The sequence below is a fragment of the Arachis ipaensis genome, chromosome B02, assembly GCF_000816755.2.
Source record: "Arachis ipaensis cultivar K30076 chromosome B02, Araip1.1, whole genome shotgun sequence".
Taxonomy (NCBI): domain Eukaryota; kingdom Viridiplantae; phylum Streptophyta; class Magnoliopsida; order Fabales; family Fabaceae; genus Arachis; species Arachis ipaensis.
In genome coordinates, this window is record NC_029786.2 from 27,820,178 (window position 1) to 27,836,377 (window position 16,200).

Here is a 16,200-nt window from a genome sequence, read left to right on the forward strand (position 1 = left end):
TATTTAAAGTGTATTTTACATAATCAGAGGGACATCACGCATAGCATACACATTTTTCAATTGTATTTTTCTTTCAGTATGAGTTTCTAAACCTCCTAGATTGAGGGGAGGAGCCATGCTGAGTCCTATGAATTAATAAAAGTATTACTGTTTCTCTTCGATCCGTGTTTGATTAATTCTAAGATGTATATTTGTTCTTCATCAATATGAATGTGTTGAACTGGCATAAGGTTATCACATTTTACATGGGTTCAGAGTGCGTCTTTCATTGGACAATGATGAACCACCAGCTTGAATATACATCTCTCAGACGGCTAATCCACGACTTCGTCGGGGACTTCTCGAGACATCAGTTCAGCTGATTTCCAGGGAGATTAGGGTCTCTGTGGTAGAGGCTAGAACCCAAAGATGCAGCATTCTCTGATCCGGAAGATCCGACCTTGTCTGTGACATTTTGAGTAGGATCATAAAGGAGAATGGACTGGACGCGCTTCACCCTCAAGTAGAGATGGATCCACACTAAACCTGGGGTTCATATCCGGAAGAGTATTGGCAGCTGCTCAAACCAGTGTCAATCACATACAACCTGCCATTGAAAAAATCACTCACAAGCAAAGAGAGCAGTAGTACCAGAGTTAATTCAGAAAGGTAAAGCAACTCCAACTCTCAACTCTATTCCTATCATTTAATCCAATTGGTTTTACCCCTTTCACACATTACTCTTACAACTCTATATATGACATATAATCATTCAAAGTTTACACAACAACCTTCTGATTCCGCCTGACTAAAACCTGCAAGATAACCATAGCTTGCTTCAAACCACAATCCTCGTGGGATCGACCCTGACTTGCTCAGGTATTACTTGGACTACCCAGTATACTCGCTGGTACTGCTGTACGGAAGTGTGGGGTTTGCATACGTGCACCAGTCATACTTTCGTTCCACCCAGATTCATAAGATGAAAAGCAAAAACAAATTCTTAAAATTAAAATCAAAACAGTAATTAAAATAGAGGAGTAATAGTATCAATCCATACAATAAACAGAGCTCCTAACCTTAACAGTGGAGGTTTAGTTGCTCATGGCTCAGAGAGAAAACTAGGATTCAGAAAAACTGTCAAGTCTGGAATGAGGTAAAAGAGGAGAAAAAAGCTGGAAGGGCTGAATCTTTTTCCTTTTATATCTAATCCTAATTAACGTAAAATATATTTTCTAAAACTAAATAATATCTTTTCCTATTTGTAATAAATAATAAATATTCGTAGGCTTCTTAGTTGATGGATGCGGGACCAGCATTTCCCTTTCAATTGGCGCCTAACTTCAAGAAATTGAAGTTAAGCGCTGCCTTGGCCGAATGGATTATGCGTGCTTGTCTTGACTGGCGCCTAACTTCAAAAATTTGAAGTTAGGCATGGCTTTGGCAGCATGCTTTGGAAGGATTTGTGTTCCTGGCGCCTAACTTGAGAAATTTTAAGTTAGGTGCCATCTTGGCCGTACAGAATGGAAAGAAATGGTATACTATTATATATCGTTGGAAAGCTCTGAAAGCTAGCTTTCTAATGCCATTAAAACCATATCAATTGGACCTCTGTAGCTCAAGTTATTTCTGTTAGAGTGCAAGGAGATCAGAGTTGACAACATCATTCTCTTTCTTCTTTTTTTGCTACACAAACTTGTCAAATCCATCCGAATGCTACCTGAAATAAAAAAAATTGCAAACAACTCAAAGTAGCATTCATAGTGGCTAAAAAGTATTTAAATCTTGATTAAACTTAACAATTCAAATGCAAATTCACTTGGAAAAGATAGGAAAGATGCTCACGTATTATTAGAGTTCTACAAGGATTTATATCATTAGGAAGCTTCTCCTATGATGGAATTCAGAGATGGTTTGGTGGGTAAGATAGATGAGGAAGATGCTATGACTTTAGAGAAGTTATCGTCGACTGAGGAGATCAGAGAGGCTGTGTCGGACTGTGAGTCATCTAAAGCGCCAGGTTGTAATGGGTACAACATGAATTTCATTAAGAGGTGTTGGGGTGAGATTAGGTCTGAATTCACGGCAGCAGTGATAGGGTTCTTCCAGACATCCAGATTATTGACAAATATCAATATCACTTGGGTGGCACTAGCACCCAAGTTCGTTGGTGCGAAGGAGATGAAAGATTTACGACCTATTAGTATGGTGGGGTGCGTTTACAAGGTTATCTCGAAGGTGCTAGTTAGGAAGATGAGGGCAGTGATGCTGGGGTTAGTAGGGGAGACTCATAGTGCGTTTGTCAAGGGAAGAAAAACACATGATAGGGTACTTATTGCGTGTGAAATAGTAAACTGGCTTTAACTGAGGAAAAAGAAGGCAGCAATAATCAAGTTAGATTTCCAGAAAGCATATGATATAGTCAAATGGAGCTTTGTGGACATTGTATTACAAAAGATGGGGTTTGGGCATAGATGGAGAGCGTGGGTTATGGAGTGTGTGACAACTGCATCTATGTCGATTCTGATAAATGGTTTGCCATCTAAGCCATTCAAAATAGAAAGAGGTTTGAGACAAGGTGACCCATTTTCTCCCTTCTTATTTGTACTGGTTGTGGATGTGCTGCATCGAATGGTTGGAGAGGCAATCAGGAACGGATGTATATCACCGTTGTTGGTTGGAAGAGATAGTATAGAATTGTCACATCTACAGTTGCTTATTATACTATTCTGTTTTACCCCCTGAAGAGGAAACTATTAAGAATTGCAAGGAACTTCTGTGATGTTTTGAGTTGATGTCAAGGCTCAGGATTAATTTTGATAAGTCCAGTTTGACTGCAATTAATTATGATGAGCAGTGGGTCCAGCGTATGTGCAACTTATTGAGTTGTAAGGTGGAAACGCTTCTAGTTAAATACCTTGGAATCGCTTTTGGAGCAAATCTGAGGTTGGTGAACACCTGGAAGCCTATAATAGACAAAGTGAAGGAGAACTCAGTCTGTGGAAAGCTAAGGTGCTAAACAAGGCTGAAAAGTTGGTGCTTATCAAATCAGTCTTAAATCATTTGCTAGTGTATTATTTGAGCTTGTTCAAGATGCCTAAGGCTGTTGCTGAGAAATTGATTTCTTCACAGCGAAGATTCCTGTGGAGTAAGGAAGATGGTAGAAATGGTATGGCATTAGTAAGATGGGAAGTGGAGCAGGCTCCTAAGAAACTAAGCGGGTTGGGAGTTGGAGATGTTATGATTCGTAACATAGTACTCTTGTTTAAGTGGTGGTGGCAGTTTGTAAAGGAAGAGTGTCCATTATGGAAGAAGGTCGTATGTTCGTGTAATAATCTAAATCCTAATGAGCTACTGTCAACTCAAGTGCTACCTACTAGAGGAGGCCCATGGAAGTATATTTGCCAACTACAAATCACGAATCAACGTATAAGGGATAAGATGGTTACAGGTTTGTCTATGGTGATTGGTGATGGGCGACGGACTCAGTTTTGGGAGGATGTATGGTTACTTTGCTTATCTCTAAAGGATCGATTCCCGAGGCTTTTTTTTGTTTCAAACCAATGTGGATCTGTTATTAGGGATTGTGAGTTTTGGGATGGGTTAGAGTGGATTTGGAACTTCCAATAGAGGCGAGAACTTTTCCAATGGGAGTTGGAACTCCTGAGTCAATTACATGAGTCAATTACATTAGGCAAGGTGTTTTTTCAACTAACTCATTTGTTCAGCTGCTGCAGGAAGAAATTCTTCCAAAGCAGGTAACTAGCTACAGCTTCACTAGGACCATTTAGAAAGGTTTGGTTCCACTAAGAGTGGAGTTGTTTGCTTGGTTTGTTTTGATAGGCAGAGTTAATACAAAGGAGAGGCTAATCCGGTTTAGGATTGTCAGTCCGGAAGATAATGTCTGTGTTTTATGTAATAATGATTTGGAATATGTACATCACTTGTTTCTAGGCTGTGCATTTGCTTGGCAGGTGTAGAGTGCTTGGATATCAGATTTTGACCGTTAATGGTCTTATCCGGGTTCAATGAAAGAGCATTTTCTAAGTTGGACAGAGGAATCGAGGAGTAAGGAGGATCAAAAGCAGCGACTAAGATGCTTTTGTGTGATCGTTTGGAACATTTGAATGGAAAGGAACATGAGAATTTTTCAGAATAAAAGCAAAGGTGTTGAAGAGATCATCAACATGACCGTGATTAGCATCAACGAGTGGACAGGTGTCGATCCCTTCTATTGTTGATGGCTATGCCGAAGATGACATGGGAGCTTTTCGTGGTTTTGTTGTGTTTATTTCTTTAAGTAGGGTAGTGGTGTTTGTCTAGCTATGTATGCTCCACTTTATTGTGTTGAGCTTTTACTTTAAAAAAAAAAAGCTAATAGAGGTGGAGTTAGCATATGGCGCAAATGAGTTGACTCATACAAATTTATACATAGAACAAAAGATGACTCATGAGCAAAGGTTAGTATTCGATGAGATATTCAATGCTATTATTACAGACTCTGATGGTTTTTACTTCGTTTACGGGAATAATGGGTGTGGTAAGACATTTATTTGGAATGGACTTTCTTCTGCTATTCGGTCTAGAGAAAAGATTGTTTAAAATATCACATTCAGTGGAACTGCGTCATTACTCCTTCCTGGTGGCAGAACGGCTCATTCTAAGTTTTCAATACCCATTACAATTTATGATTATAAAATATTATTTTTGATTTACCATGTCAAATTTAAATGTAAGCCCGTGCATTACACGAGTTTAACACTAGTAACTTAACATTTATTGGTGTCTTCTTTTCTATAATGGTCTAGACAGCAGAGGTTCTCACATAAACCTTACACCCAATTGACCCAAAAATAGTGAATCTGCCATAAACCCTACTACCTTATTAGGAAGTCATAAGAAACGAACCCATAGGAACAAAATTCCTGAAATGCCCCTACCCTAATATCAAATACTACCAACAACACATTATTTCCCTCCTCTGCTTCCAGCAGCTCAGAATCGCACCAGCTCCCCATCCTCCTATATTGCTGCCTCCGAGCACCCACCCCTTTCTTCTCTACTGCCAGAACCACTCTCCATGTTCCCTGAAGCCACTAGCAAGTCACGCTCTATTCCAGACAACCGTCCTACGAGCTCGCCGACACTACACCCTTCGCATACACTACCGTCTGCCTTTATCTTCCTCCACCGGCACCAACATGGAGGGTTTAGGCAGCCATGCTATGATGGACTCAACGGAGTTAAAGGTTAGCGAGTTATTGAAAGAGGTCCACCTTTATCATTCCTCTCACTTCTCCAGCCTCGTTGATAACACCGTCTCCGCCATAAAGTCATGCATCAACGAAATCCCCGTGGACTTTAAGGTCTGATTTTCAAGCTCATATTATTATAATTTGTTCTTTTTGGAGCATTCAACGCTGATTCTTTGAATGCTGATGAGTTTTCAGGTAACTGCGGATGTAGCACCAAAATTTATGAGGGACATTGGTGCGGATAAGGTTGACTTCATGTTTAAAAAGCCATCGCTCATCGAAATCGGAGGCAATTATTCTATTCAGAGTCTCATTAGGCCTGAGCTCAATGTTGATCTTATTATCAGGTTACCCAAGGTATATTATTTTAATATTCATATAAACTTAAACTAAAAGAAGGGATAACCAAACTTATATACATGTTAATGTTCATGGTATTAATGTCACACTATTTTCCTATTATTATGTTAGGGGTGTTTCCACGAGAAAGATTACTTAAATTATAGATACCATGCCAAAAGGTGCCTTTATCTCTGCTTGATCAAGATGTACTTGGAATCTTCTCTATTTATTGGTAAGGTTGAATGGTCTACCTTTCAGAATGAAGCCCAAAAGCCTCTGCTGCTTGTTTATCCAGGTAATTTCTTTTTGTTCTTGCACACATTTTACCTTAAAACAATAGTGGCATGGCAAACATTAAAAGGGGAAAAATTGTAGCTGCAAAGATTGCTGAAGTTCCTGGTTTTTTTTGTAAGAATCATTCTGTCGGCTACATCTCTATTTAGCTTATCAAAGCTGAACATGAAGCATAATAACATTCATAATTTGAATCATGGTTTGTTCCTCGACTTCCCCCGATATCTAGTTATCTATATTTTGTTTCATTGAGATAACGACTTCTTCCTTTTCTACAACCTATTAATCATTGTTGTTAATATTCTTAAGGGACCACACTTCAGGCTATGCCAAAGTACAATTCTAGCATTCTGGAAGACATGTTTCTAGAGGATACAGAATTTGTCAACAAAACATTTCTCGGTTGGAAGGAAATAAGGGAGGCTTTGATCCTGCTTAAGGTTTGATATTTGAATATTACTTTTGCATCATGCATAACATGATAACATCTAATAATGTTAAAGATATGTATAATAGGGAACACAGAATTGAGTTCTTATTTCCATTGATCTAGGTTTGGGCTCGACAGAGAAGTTCAGTATATGTTCATGATTGCCTGAATGGGTTTTTATTTCTGTCATACTAGCATATCTTGCTTCTGGGCAACAAATTAGCAATTCAATGAGGGCAATTGAAATAGTTCGGGTTACCTTGAACTTCATTGGTATGTTCATATACTCTCCTTTGTATCATCATCATAATTGGTCAGTTACAAAAGTGTATTTGTTCAGATTGTTTGCGCTTAAGATAGACATCCATTTCTTTCATGTAAATGCTATAGACAAAATTATTGTAACTTTTTTCCTATACTTGGCTAATTTTGATCACAAGTTTGGTGTCTACCGTATTTTATGTATTCGCAATTGTTTAACATTGTTTCTCTTTACTGGTATATCCAATTTGATAGTTTTGTTATGGAAGCCTATGCCATATCCTTTCAATCCAGTGTCACATCTAGTTTCTTAATCAATTTTGTAGCCAATTTGCTATTGACAAAGAACCATCATGGATTGGGACTTAGGAGTGGGGATTAGGTTTTGACATTCAATGCACATATGTTGTGCAATAGGTATATATTCATTGTTGCAAATGTTTTTTTTTTTTTTGCAGCAACTTTATAGTCGTGGAGCCGAGGGCTATACTTTCCAAAGACAGACCTGAGTAGTATTACAAAAGAGGTCCACATCTCTACTTATTTTTTAATTTTTCCATTATTTGGTTTTGTTTTACTTTTAACTGTGTTATCATATTATGTGGTATTTATTTGCATTCACTTTGCATTTGTTATCTATTATGATATCAACAACTTGAGTGATTTGGTTCTCTTTTTTCTCTATTGTCCGTTTTTTTATACTTGAGAGAGGGAGCCAGCCCAACCTAGTGAAACAAGGCTTAGTTGTTGACTATCTGATACCTATGATTTTGCATAATATATAATATATTTGTAATTTTCTGATACAACATGTTATGTGCATTACATTATCTTAATACAATCATTGCGTCCATGATTTTCATTTTCAGGAAAAGATTCAGCTTAAAGAGTCATTTCCTGTTATCATATGTCATCCATCTGGAGGATTTAATTTGGCTTTTCGAATGTCTAGAAATGGTTTAAATCAGATACGTAGGCCATAATACCAATTTTAATTTTTTCTTTTTCTTTTTCTATAGTTGTTGTTCTCCTTATTTTCTTTGCTTTTGTTCCACATATTTAATATTCAGCTTCAAGATGAGGCTGTTTTGACACTTAAGTACATGAAAAAGTGTAGAGGTGGCAAATTTAAGCTCTAGAGCTTTTTCTTGCTCTTTCTATTCTCTACATTCAAGAAAAATGGGTTTCTGTTTTTCTACTAAGCAAGCAATTTCAAAATCCGTAGAAGTCCCAACCATCTTGCAGTGTATGTCGGAGAGAATAAAAAACGTTTTGTGATACCCGTTTCATATTTGAACCAACATTTATTCCAAGATTTTTTGAGTGAAGTTGAGGAAGAGTTTTTTTGATATGATCATCCCATAGAAATTCCTTGCAGTGAACATGTATTCCACCAACTCACATCTCCCTTGAGTTGAGATTGATGAAAATCTCATACTCTATGAGACTAATTAACATATATTAGCATACATTATGTTATAATAGATTAGTATAGAGAATCGGAATGACAAATTCAAAGTGTGTGTACTATTTTTTTTTGTATAAACAAACTGACAATGAATTCAATCACTCAATTGTTTTTTGTTTATGTATCACGTCTTTCAATTCTCGAAACAATTAGCAGTCTATATATGCACATTTACTTGCATGAGAAAAACCAAATTTGGCTGTTCTAATAAATTTCAAGCATGAGCAGATCACATCAAAGAAAAGAAAACTCCATTTCGAAAACAAGTGATCCTTCACCATTTCAACTTCATATAGTCAAATATACCATTAAACTTCAATATTTTAGAGGAAAACATAACAGATGACACAATTTCACAACATAAGCATCAAGCATACAATCTTATCCGATAAACATACCAGATTTTATCGAGTCATAGGGACTAAGATCCTTCATCACAATTCAATTTTATAAGGCCACATATATCATTACATTTCAAATTTATTGGATAGAAAAATCCAACTATATCATACATCACCACAATTTGATTTTGCAAAGTAATATAAGTCAAACATATTACTCTTCCACACATTTCATTCTTCTAGGCTCACGTGAATAATGAACATTATCCCACAATTTTACTATCAACAAATTATTACACAGCTTTTTTCAAGGGACAAAATTTTAATTTGATCCAATATCACAAATTGATAATGAACTCAATCACTCAATTTTTTCTGTTTATATATAACATCTTTCAATTCTTGAGCAGCAGCTTATATATGCAAAGTTACTTGTAGTGAGAAAAGCCAGATTTCACTATTTAATGTTCTAATAAATATCAAAACATGAACAATAACACATTAGAGAATAAAAACTCTATTTTTCAGCCAAAAGATCACTCACCACATTTCAACCACATTGGAGACAAAAGATCCTTCACCACAAAAGAATGAAAAATTTAATTTGACATTCCTCTATGCTTAATTCTATTTCTAATGTTGTTTCGACAAAATTGAATTAATTTAGTATTTCGAAAAAATTTAAATATTTTTTAAATTTACGTAATTTATAAGGTTATTAATTTTTAAATTGTATTTAATTTTATCGGCAAATAATAGGATTGATACTATTTATGGCAAAACTAAAAAAAACATTCCTAATTTAACAAATTCCTATATTCCTAATGAACAACGAACGTTTAATTAGTATTCCTATATACGGGAATGGATCATCTCAATTGTTTAAAAAAATTGAGAGAGTAAAGTATGATCTCTAACCTTTCATTGCACTCTCTCTCATATTTTTTCTTGGTCCTACTTATAAAATTAATGGTGAGAGATCACACTTTACTCCCTCAATTATTAAAAAAAATTTAGAGGATCTATCTCCTCCTATATACCACATGCTCACATTCTTTTATGGTTGAGTGGAGACCACAAGATAACAACGAAAACTCAAATTGATTAGAGTTGTTAAATCCTATTCAGCACCCAAAATTGTTTAGAGTTGTGTCAACATATATGATTCATAGACCATGTGGTAGAGCTTTCTCGAAATCTCCCTGCATGAAAGATGGGTACTGTACCAAATATTATCCCAAAATATTTAGTAGCACCACAGTTATCGATGATAGTAGATACTCATCATACAGAAGACGAGACCTAGGAGTAGTTACTAAGAAGAAGGGAGTCCATATGAATAATAGAAATGTGGTTCCATACAATGCATATTTGCTGATGTCTTATCAAGTGTATGTTAATGTAGAGTACTGCAACAAGTCAAATGCTATCAAATATTTGTTCAAATACGTGAATAAAGGTCCAAACAGGATAGCAGTTGGAGTTTCAAAGGAAGCTTCAAGTGGAAAGGATGCTCAGATTATTGATGAGATCAAACCATTTTATGATTGCAGGTATTTGTCTGCATGTGAGGTTGTGTGGAGAACTTTAGCTTATGATATTTATCAGAGGTGGCCTTCAATGATGAGATTAACCTTTCATTTGCCTGGAGAAAAAAATATCATCTTTAAAGATGATGACGATCTTGAGGAAATCATGGAAGAAGAGGAAGGAAAATGTACGATGTTCTTAGCATGGATGGAGGCCAACAAAGAATTCGAAGTAGGTCAAACTTTGACGTATGTTGAGTTTCCAAATCAATTTGTTTATGATAGAGAAGTAAGGGAATGGCATCCATATAAAAAAAGGTATTATATCGAAAGGTTAAACTGTTCCACCGGGTACAAGTGATATATACTATATGAGAATTTTGTTATCTATTCAGAGAGGTTGCACAACATATGAGTCCATTAAGACAATTAATGGGATTACATATTCTAGCTTCTAAGATGCTTGCTATTCCATGGAAACTAAGGGAATTCATTACAGCTATTAATAAGGTAGCTAAACTTGCATCTGGTCATCAATTGAGAAAACTATTTGTGATGCTACTGATATCTGTAACACCCTACCACACAGAGCTTTACACATAGGATGTAAAACAGAGGTGGCGAGGCACTACGACTTCTAAAATTAAAATACATACATATAATAGTAGAAAGAATATAATAAACTAGGAGCCTTGGAAAATGGGTAAAACAAAATCACGAAACGAAAAGCGCAATGCTCCGGAAATGGAATAACTTGCGTGTGAAGAGAACTATAACTATTAAACATAGGATAATAAAAGTAGGAATAAAGAGCCAAGGATACAAAATAACAAGCTCCTAACTCAGCCCGCGAAGTCAAGGCTGGCCGGAGAATATTTACACATATATACATGCATAACCAAAACACAGATGTACATAAACAAAATCTTGCCTCTCCATAAACCTCTAAGAGGATCAAAAGAGCAAGATATGTGGAGAGAAAGTTAAGTACATATATATACATCGTTGTACAACAAAATAACCCAGTAACCACTTCGCAGGAGTCCAGACGCCTAACGAGATGCCTCCCGACCTGTATCTGAAAAACAACAACATAGTATGGGGTGAGAACCAGAGGTTCTCAGTATGGTAAATCTGCCATACACATAATATATAAGGTCTTGGGAATGCCAGAGGCAATCCTAGAACGTTGACACTCAGATCATAGAGCTTAAACTATTAAACAGAAGCTATACAAAGTGGTTTTCTAAGAGTATCTAAGCTTAACTTAACTTAACCTTAAAATCTATGTTCCATACTGCCATTCCTCCATACCTTCATCTCCGTTAGTATTTCACAGACAAATAAACAGATAAAAGCAAGCACAAGAAGGTTACAAATACTGTAGGTAACAAATATACATTTAGCATGACAAGTACATTTAGGCACACCCAGTTAATGCACAAACAAGTAATTCAAGTAGTATGCATATGATGCATGCCTGTCCTATGGCTGATGAGGCTCATCTGTCGGTTATCCAGCCAACCCGACAAGTCCAAAAACCTTAGACTGTCCCTCGACGTGCATCCCCAAGAGTCTATGCATAGCTTTTTCTCAAATAATCAATATTGCTCAATGGGGGTTAGCATTCCCGGGAATTTATAAGTGCCCGGTCACCCTTACGTCGTAGGGTCAACAGAGTATCGAGCTTTCAACCTAGTACACGTGGTGGCAAGCCATGGTACTTTACCCAAGGAATCTCGTATCTCAGATCATTTAATCATTCAAGCCAAGTATCATACATGATCATTCATTTGATTTATCAGGCCAAGTATCATACATGATTATCTGTAACATTTCATAATCAATTCATCACTTTTCAACTTTACTTCATCTCCAAGTTATCCCCACTTCCTAGCTTTATCTGATTGTCAGGTTTAATACTATTTTTAACTACTAAAGGAATGAAAATAGAGGTTTAGAAGTTTGAAATAAGGTTTAAAACTCCAAAAACCATGTTTGCTGAAACAGGGACCACGCGTACACGTGGCTCACGTGTGTGCGTGGGAGTGTGAAACTGCAGCTCGCGTGCGCATGGGACCGGTCGCATACACATCGTCAAAATTCTATGCCACGCGTACGTGTGGGTCACGCGTACGCGTGGACGTACGTTCTTCAAAACAAAGGATCAACCAGGGAGCTGCACAATCATGTAAATTCTCCCCTGCAACATTACATATTTCTCACCAAAATTTATGACGGGCATAACTCAATCGTTTTAAATCGTTTTTCTTCCATTCTTCGAATGACATAAACTTCACGAACCCAATTTTCATTTAAAATAAGTTGAAATCAATTTGGGGTTTCGGAAATCAAGTTATAGCCCACCAAAGTTCAGCCTAAAACCAAAGTTTTGCAAACAATTCCAAACCTCATTTTCATTCAATAATTCCATTCCTTTCATCTCTAAACCATACATTCTTCAATACAATATACCCCTTTTCTCATTATTTTAGCAATCAACACAACAACCTACCTCAAATTAACAATAATACACTTACAATATTCAAATCCATCAACCAAAACTAACCAAGAACCATAGTTGACAAAACCTAGGCTTATAACACAATTTAGCTTCCCTTATCATCACAACAACCACCATAACAAATATACCTCAAATCAATATTTATTCAAACCATCAATTAATCAACCAACACTAAGCCAAACATGTTTTTCTCACAAGATACTAACAATATATATAATGCAAGAAACCTAAACTATACCTTGGCCGATTCCTACGTAACGATCAAGGCAATTTAACACTAACCAACATAGCCCCAAAACCTCAACTAAACAACTTCCTCCAAGTTCCGGTATTCACAATTTCAAGCTCCAACTATTTATTCGCAACCTAATACACTTTCATAACACATATATACCCAATTTAATACTCAAAACTCAAATTCAGTGAAATTAAAGTGGAATTATGGTTTTCTCACCTTACCCAAGCTTCACATAAACAGGAGTGAACGTTTTCCTCAAGCTAATTGGATCTTAAAACATCAAAGAGTAAATAAATTCAATATCCCCACTTAATTTTCCAAAAATTGGGGAAGAAGAGGATGAGGGTGAATAAGCAGGTTACTGATAAACCCCAATTTTATGGTTTATATTGTGTAGAATTTGGGGAGTTTTGTTAATATTTCTCACACTTATTCACAAGAAATGCATGGTTTTGTGTTCTCTTCCTAATATTGCTCCATAATGAAAAACATGCTTATTTTGCCTTAGAATTGCTATTTTTTGATCTTCTTTTATTGTCATTCGATGCCATGATGTATTTGTTGAGTGATTTCAGAATTAATAGGGTAAGAATGGCCTAGAAGAGAGAAAGAAAGCATGCACAAAAGGAAGGAACATAAAGATTTGGATTTTGGGAACTTCAGCATCGGCGCGCACGCGCACTTCACGCGCACGCGTGGATGAAGATAGCTAGAAGCGGCGCGCAAGGATGGACGCATCCGCGCGAGTCAGAGAAATTCCACTGACGCGCACGCGCACATGGCGCGCACGCGTGGATCACAAAAGCAATCGGCGCGCACGCACACATGGCGCGCACGCGCGGAAAGCTGCATGTGACCTCATTAAAGGAAATTGTGTCTGGCGATTTCTGAGGCTCATGAGGCCCAAATTCAAGCTATTTCTGCATGGAAAAGACCCAAGGATGCTAGGGAGAAAGGGAGGATCAATCATTTTGACACTAGACACAATTTTTAGCTAGTTTTGGTTCTTTGTTCTTCTAGAGAGAGAAACCCTTATTCCTCTCTAGATCTAGCTTTAATTTGATCTTCCTTTGTTGAATTCTAAATTGGATCTTGTTAATTACTAGTTTTAATTGCTTAATTTGAATTCCTTAGTGCAATTTTGCTTAGATCTTGTGTTAGTTTTATGAATTCTTGTCAATTGTCATTTTATACCCATTTCATGAATGTTGTGAATCTTGACTTGTTGATGTTACATTGATGATTTCTATGATTAATTGTGTTGTTTGAGTGATTGTATGTTGATAATTGTTAGTGGGTATTTGTTAGTTTCAATTTAATTGTAATTTGAACATGTCTTTTGTTAATGCTTACCATGTGTTCGATGAATTGTTTACCTTGATTATGGAGTAGTTCTTTTTACTCTTGGCCTAGGCTAAGGGAATTGGGTAAACTTGAGTCATTGGGTCTAATAGATTTGATGATTTGGGAACCCTTAGTGGTCAATTTGATAGCCATTGACACTAGCCTACTACTAGGTTAATTAGTAGTGAGGATAGACCTTACGGGTTGATGTTGACCAAGCCATTTAACGTACTTCAAGTATAGAAGTAGACTTAATGAGTTTGGTTCCTCATAATTGTCAAGATATGGTTATTAGACAAGGATAGTGACCCCAATTCCCATGTCTAGCCAAGAGTTACTTTTATTATTCATATTTGAAAACCCAAAAGTCTTGATTAATTTGTCTTAGTTATAGTTAGTTGTTTAGTTTGGTGTAGAATTACATTGAATGTTATCTCATTAGTTTGGAATTGCTCATATCTTGCTTAGTTATTTGAATTAGTTTCTTGCAATTTAAGATTACTTGTTTGTTAAGATTCATAGTTTAAATTTTTGCTCATGACTCACAACCCCGGATTTCTAACCAATGTTGAAGCACATGTTTACCCATTCCTTATGAGACAACCCGAGGTTTGAATACTTCAGTTATTTTTATTGGGGTTGAACTTGTGACAACCAATTCCCTTTCTAAATTTGATACTCGAGGATTGTTGTTGGTAGAGCTATACTTGCAACGCAACTTTATTGAGAAATTCTTTACCGACGCAACCCCGAGCACCATCAGTTACCTATAAAATTGTTTTGGTAAAAACGTAGAGCTCGATGCGGTGGTCACGTGACCACAAACGGCGCGGCGATCGGAGTTCGGACGGAGGAGTTACGGCGAGTTGAATTTTGCCGTAAGGGTTCGACATTCTTCTCCTTCCCTGAAGCTTTTAGTTTTATTTCAGCTGAAATGAGGATAAAGAAAGAGCATGGGTCCTTTTAAAGGTTGGCCCGGTTGGGCCCACGGGATCGGCTTGGGCCCGGTCCAACCGGTTCGGCCTGTTCAGTCCAATCTTGGACCGATATTAGTGTTAAAATTCTCGTTTCGATGAGCTCTATCCTAATTTAATATAAAATTTGTATTTCTAATCTTCTTTATTAAAAACTAATTTATTGACTAATTATCTACTAATTTAACGGGGTTTACAATATCTAATAGCATTAGCAAACCAGAGCGTGTTTGAAATGCAACTTGGATATTATTAGCCGACGGGATACTATATGAGAGGAGAAAAGCATTGAAAAACTAAAGTATTTTACTATGTGTTTTTTTATATCAAGATTGTATTTTCTTATTACTTTTATTTTTATTAATAACATTAATGGTTTATTTTGGAATTACTTATTAAATATTTCAAAAAATTGGTAGCACGAATCCCCACACTTTTGTACTGTTGTACCAGCAAGTGGACTGGGTCGTCCAAGTAATACCTGAGCGAGTCAGGGTCGATCCTGAAAGGATTGTGGTTTGAAGTAAGCGATGGTTATCTTGCAGGTCTTAGTCAGGCAGATCAAAAGGTTGTTGGAAGAGTTGTCAAATTTGCATTAAAGGAATATTATAATATGGTGCTAATACTTTAAGGATAGAGTTGAGGATTGGAGTTGCTTTACCTTTCTGAATTAACTCTGGTACTACTGTCTTCTTTGCTTGTGAATGATCTTCTTCTATAGCAGACTGTATGTGATCGACACCATGGGCCGTGGTCATTGATCTCTTCTGCTACAGATTGAACGCCATTGGTCGTGGTCATCCAATCTGACGAAGGGTGAAGCGCTTAGCAGTTCATTCTCCTGGAGATCCTACTCAAAACGCCACAGACAAGGTCGAATCTTTCGGATCAGAGGATGCTCCTTCTTTGGATTTTAGCCTATACCACAGAGACCCTAATCTCCCCGAAAATTGGCTGAACTGGTGTCTCGAGAAGTTTCCAACGAAGTCGTGGATTAACCGTCTGAGAGATGTATAAACATAGCTGTTGGATTCACACGAACCCAAGTAGACGCGGGTGTTTGTCAGGTACGTTCATCTTAATGTGATGAAAAGAGTTAATTGTTCGATCATCCTATCCACCACGTTGAAGATCGAATATACATCTTAGAAATAGATCAAACACGGATCGAAGAAAAAACAGTAATACTTTTATTAATTCATAGGACTCAGCAGGGCTCTT

The 16,200-nt window shown here is 36.8% G+C and overlaps 2 protein-coding genes and 1 long non-coding RNA gene across 3 annotated transcripts in view; all 3 read left to right on the forward strand.

Annotated features, from left to right (window-relative positions):
* Window positions 1,876-4,011, forward strand: LOC110269204. The gene is made up of 5 exons (XM_021116890.1): window positions 1,876-2,252; window positions 2,349-2,622; window positions 2,837-2,974; window positions 3,073-3,485; window positions 3,954-4,011. Exons 1-5 carry the CDS (start codon window positions 1,876-1,878, stop codon window positions 4,009-4,011), a joined length of 1,260 nt encoding a protein of 419 aa, XP_020972549.1.
* On the forward strand, window positions 6,056-6,509 carry LOC107625182. Its single transcript, XR_001617109.2, has 3 exons — window positions 6,056-6,069; window positions 6,180-6,310; window positions 6,424-6,509. It is a non-coding gene; the product is annotated as an uncharacterized LOC107625182 (long non-coding RNA).
* Window positions 11,399-16,200, forward strand: part of LOC107625180 (nucleolar protein 6) — a gene marked incomplete at its 3' end in the record, with an annotated part of 21,927 nt that continues 17,125 nt past the window's right edge. The window contains 1 exon segment of the mRNA XM_016327755.2: window positions 11,399-11,410.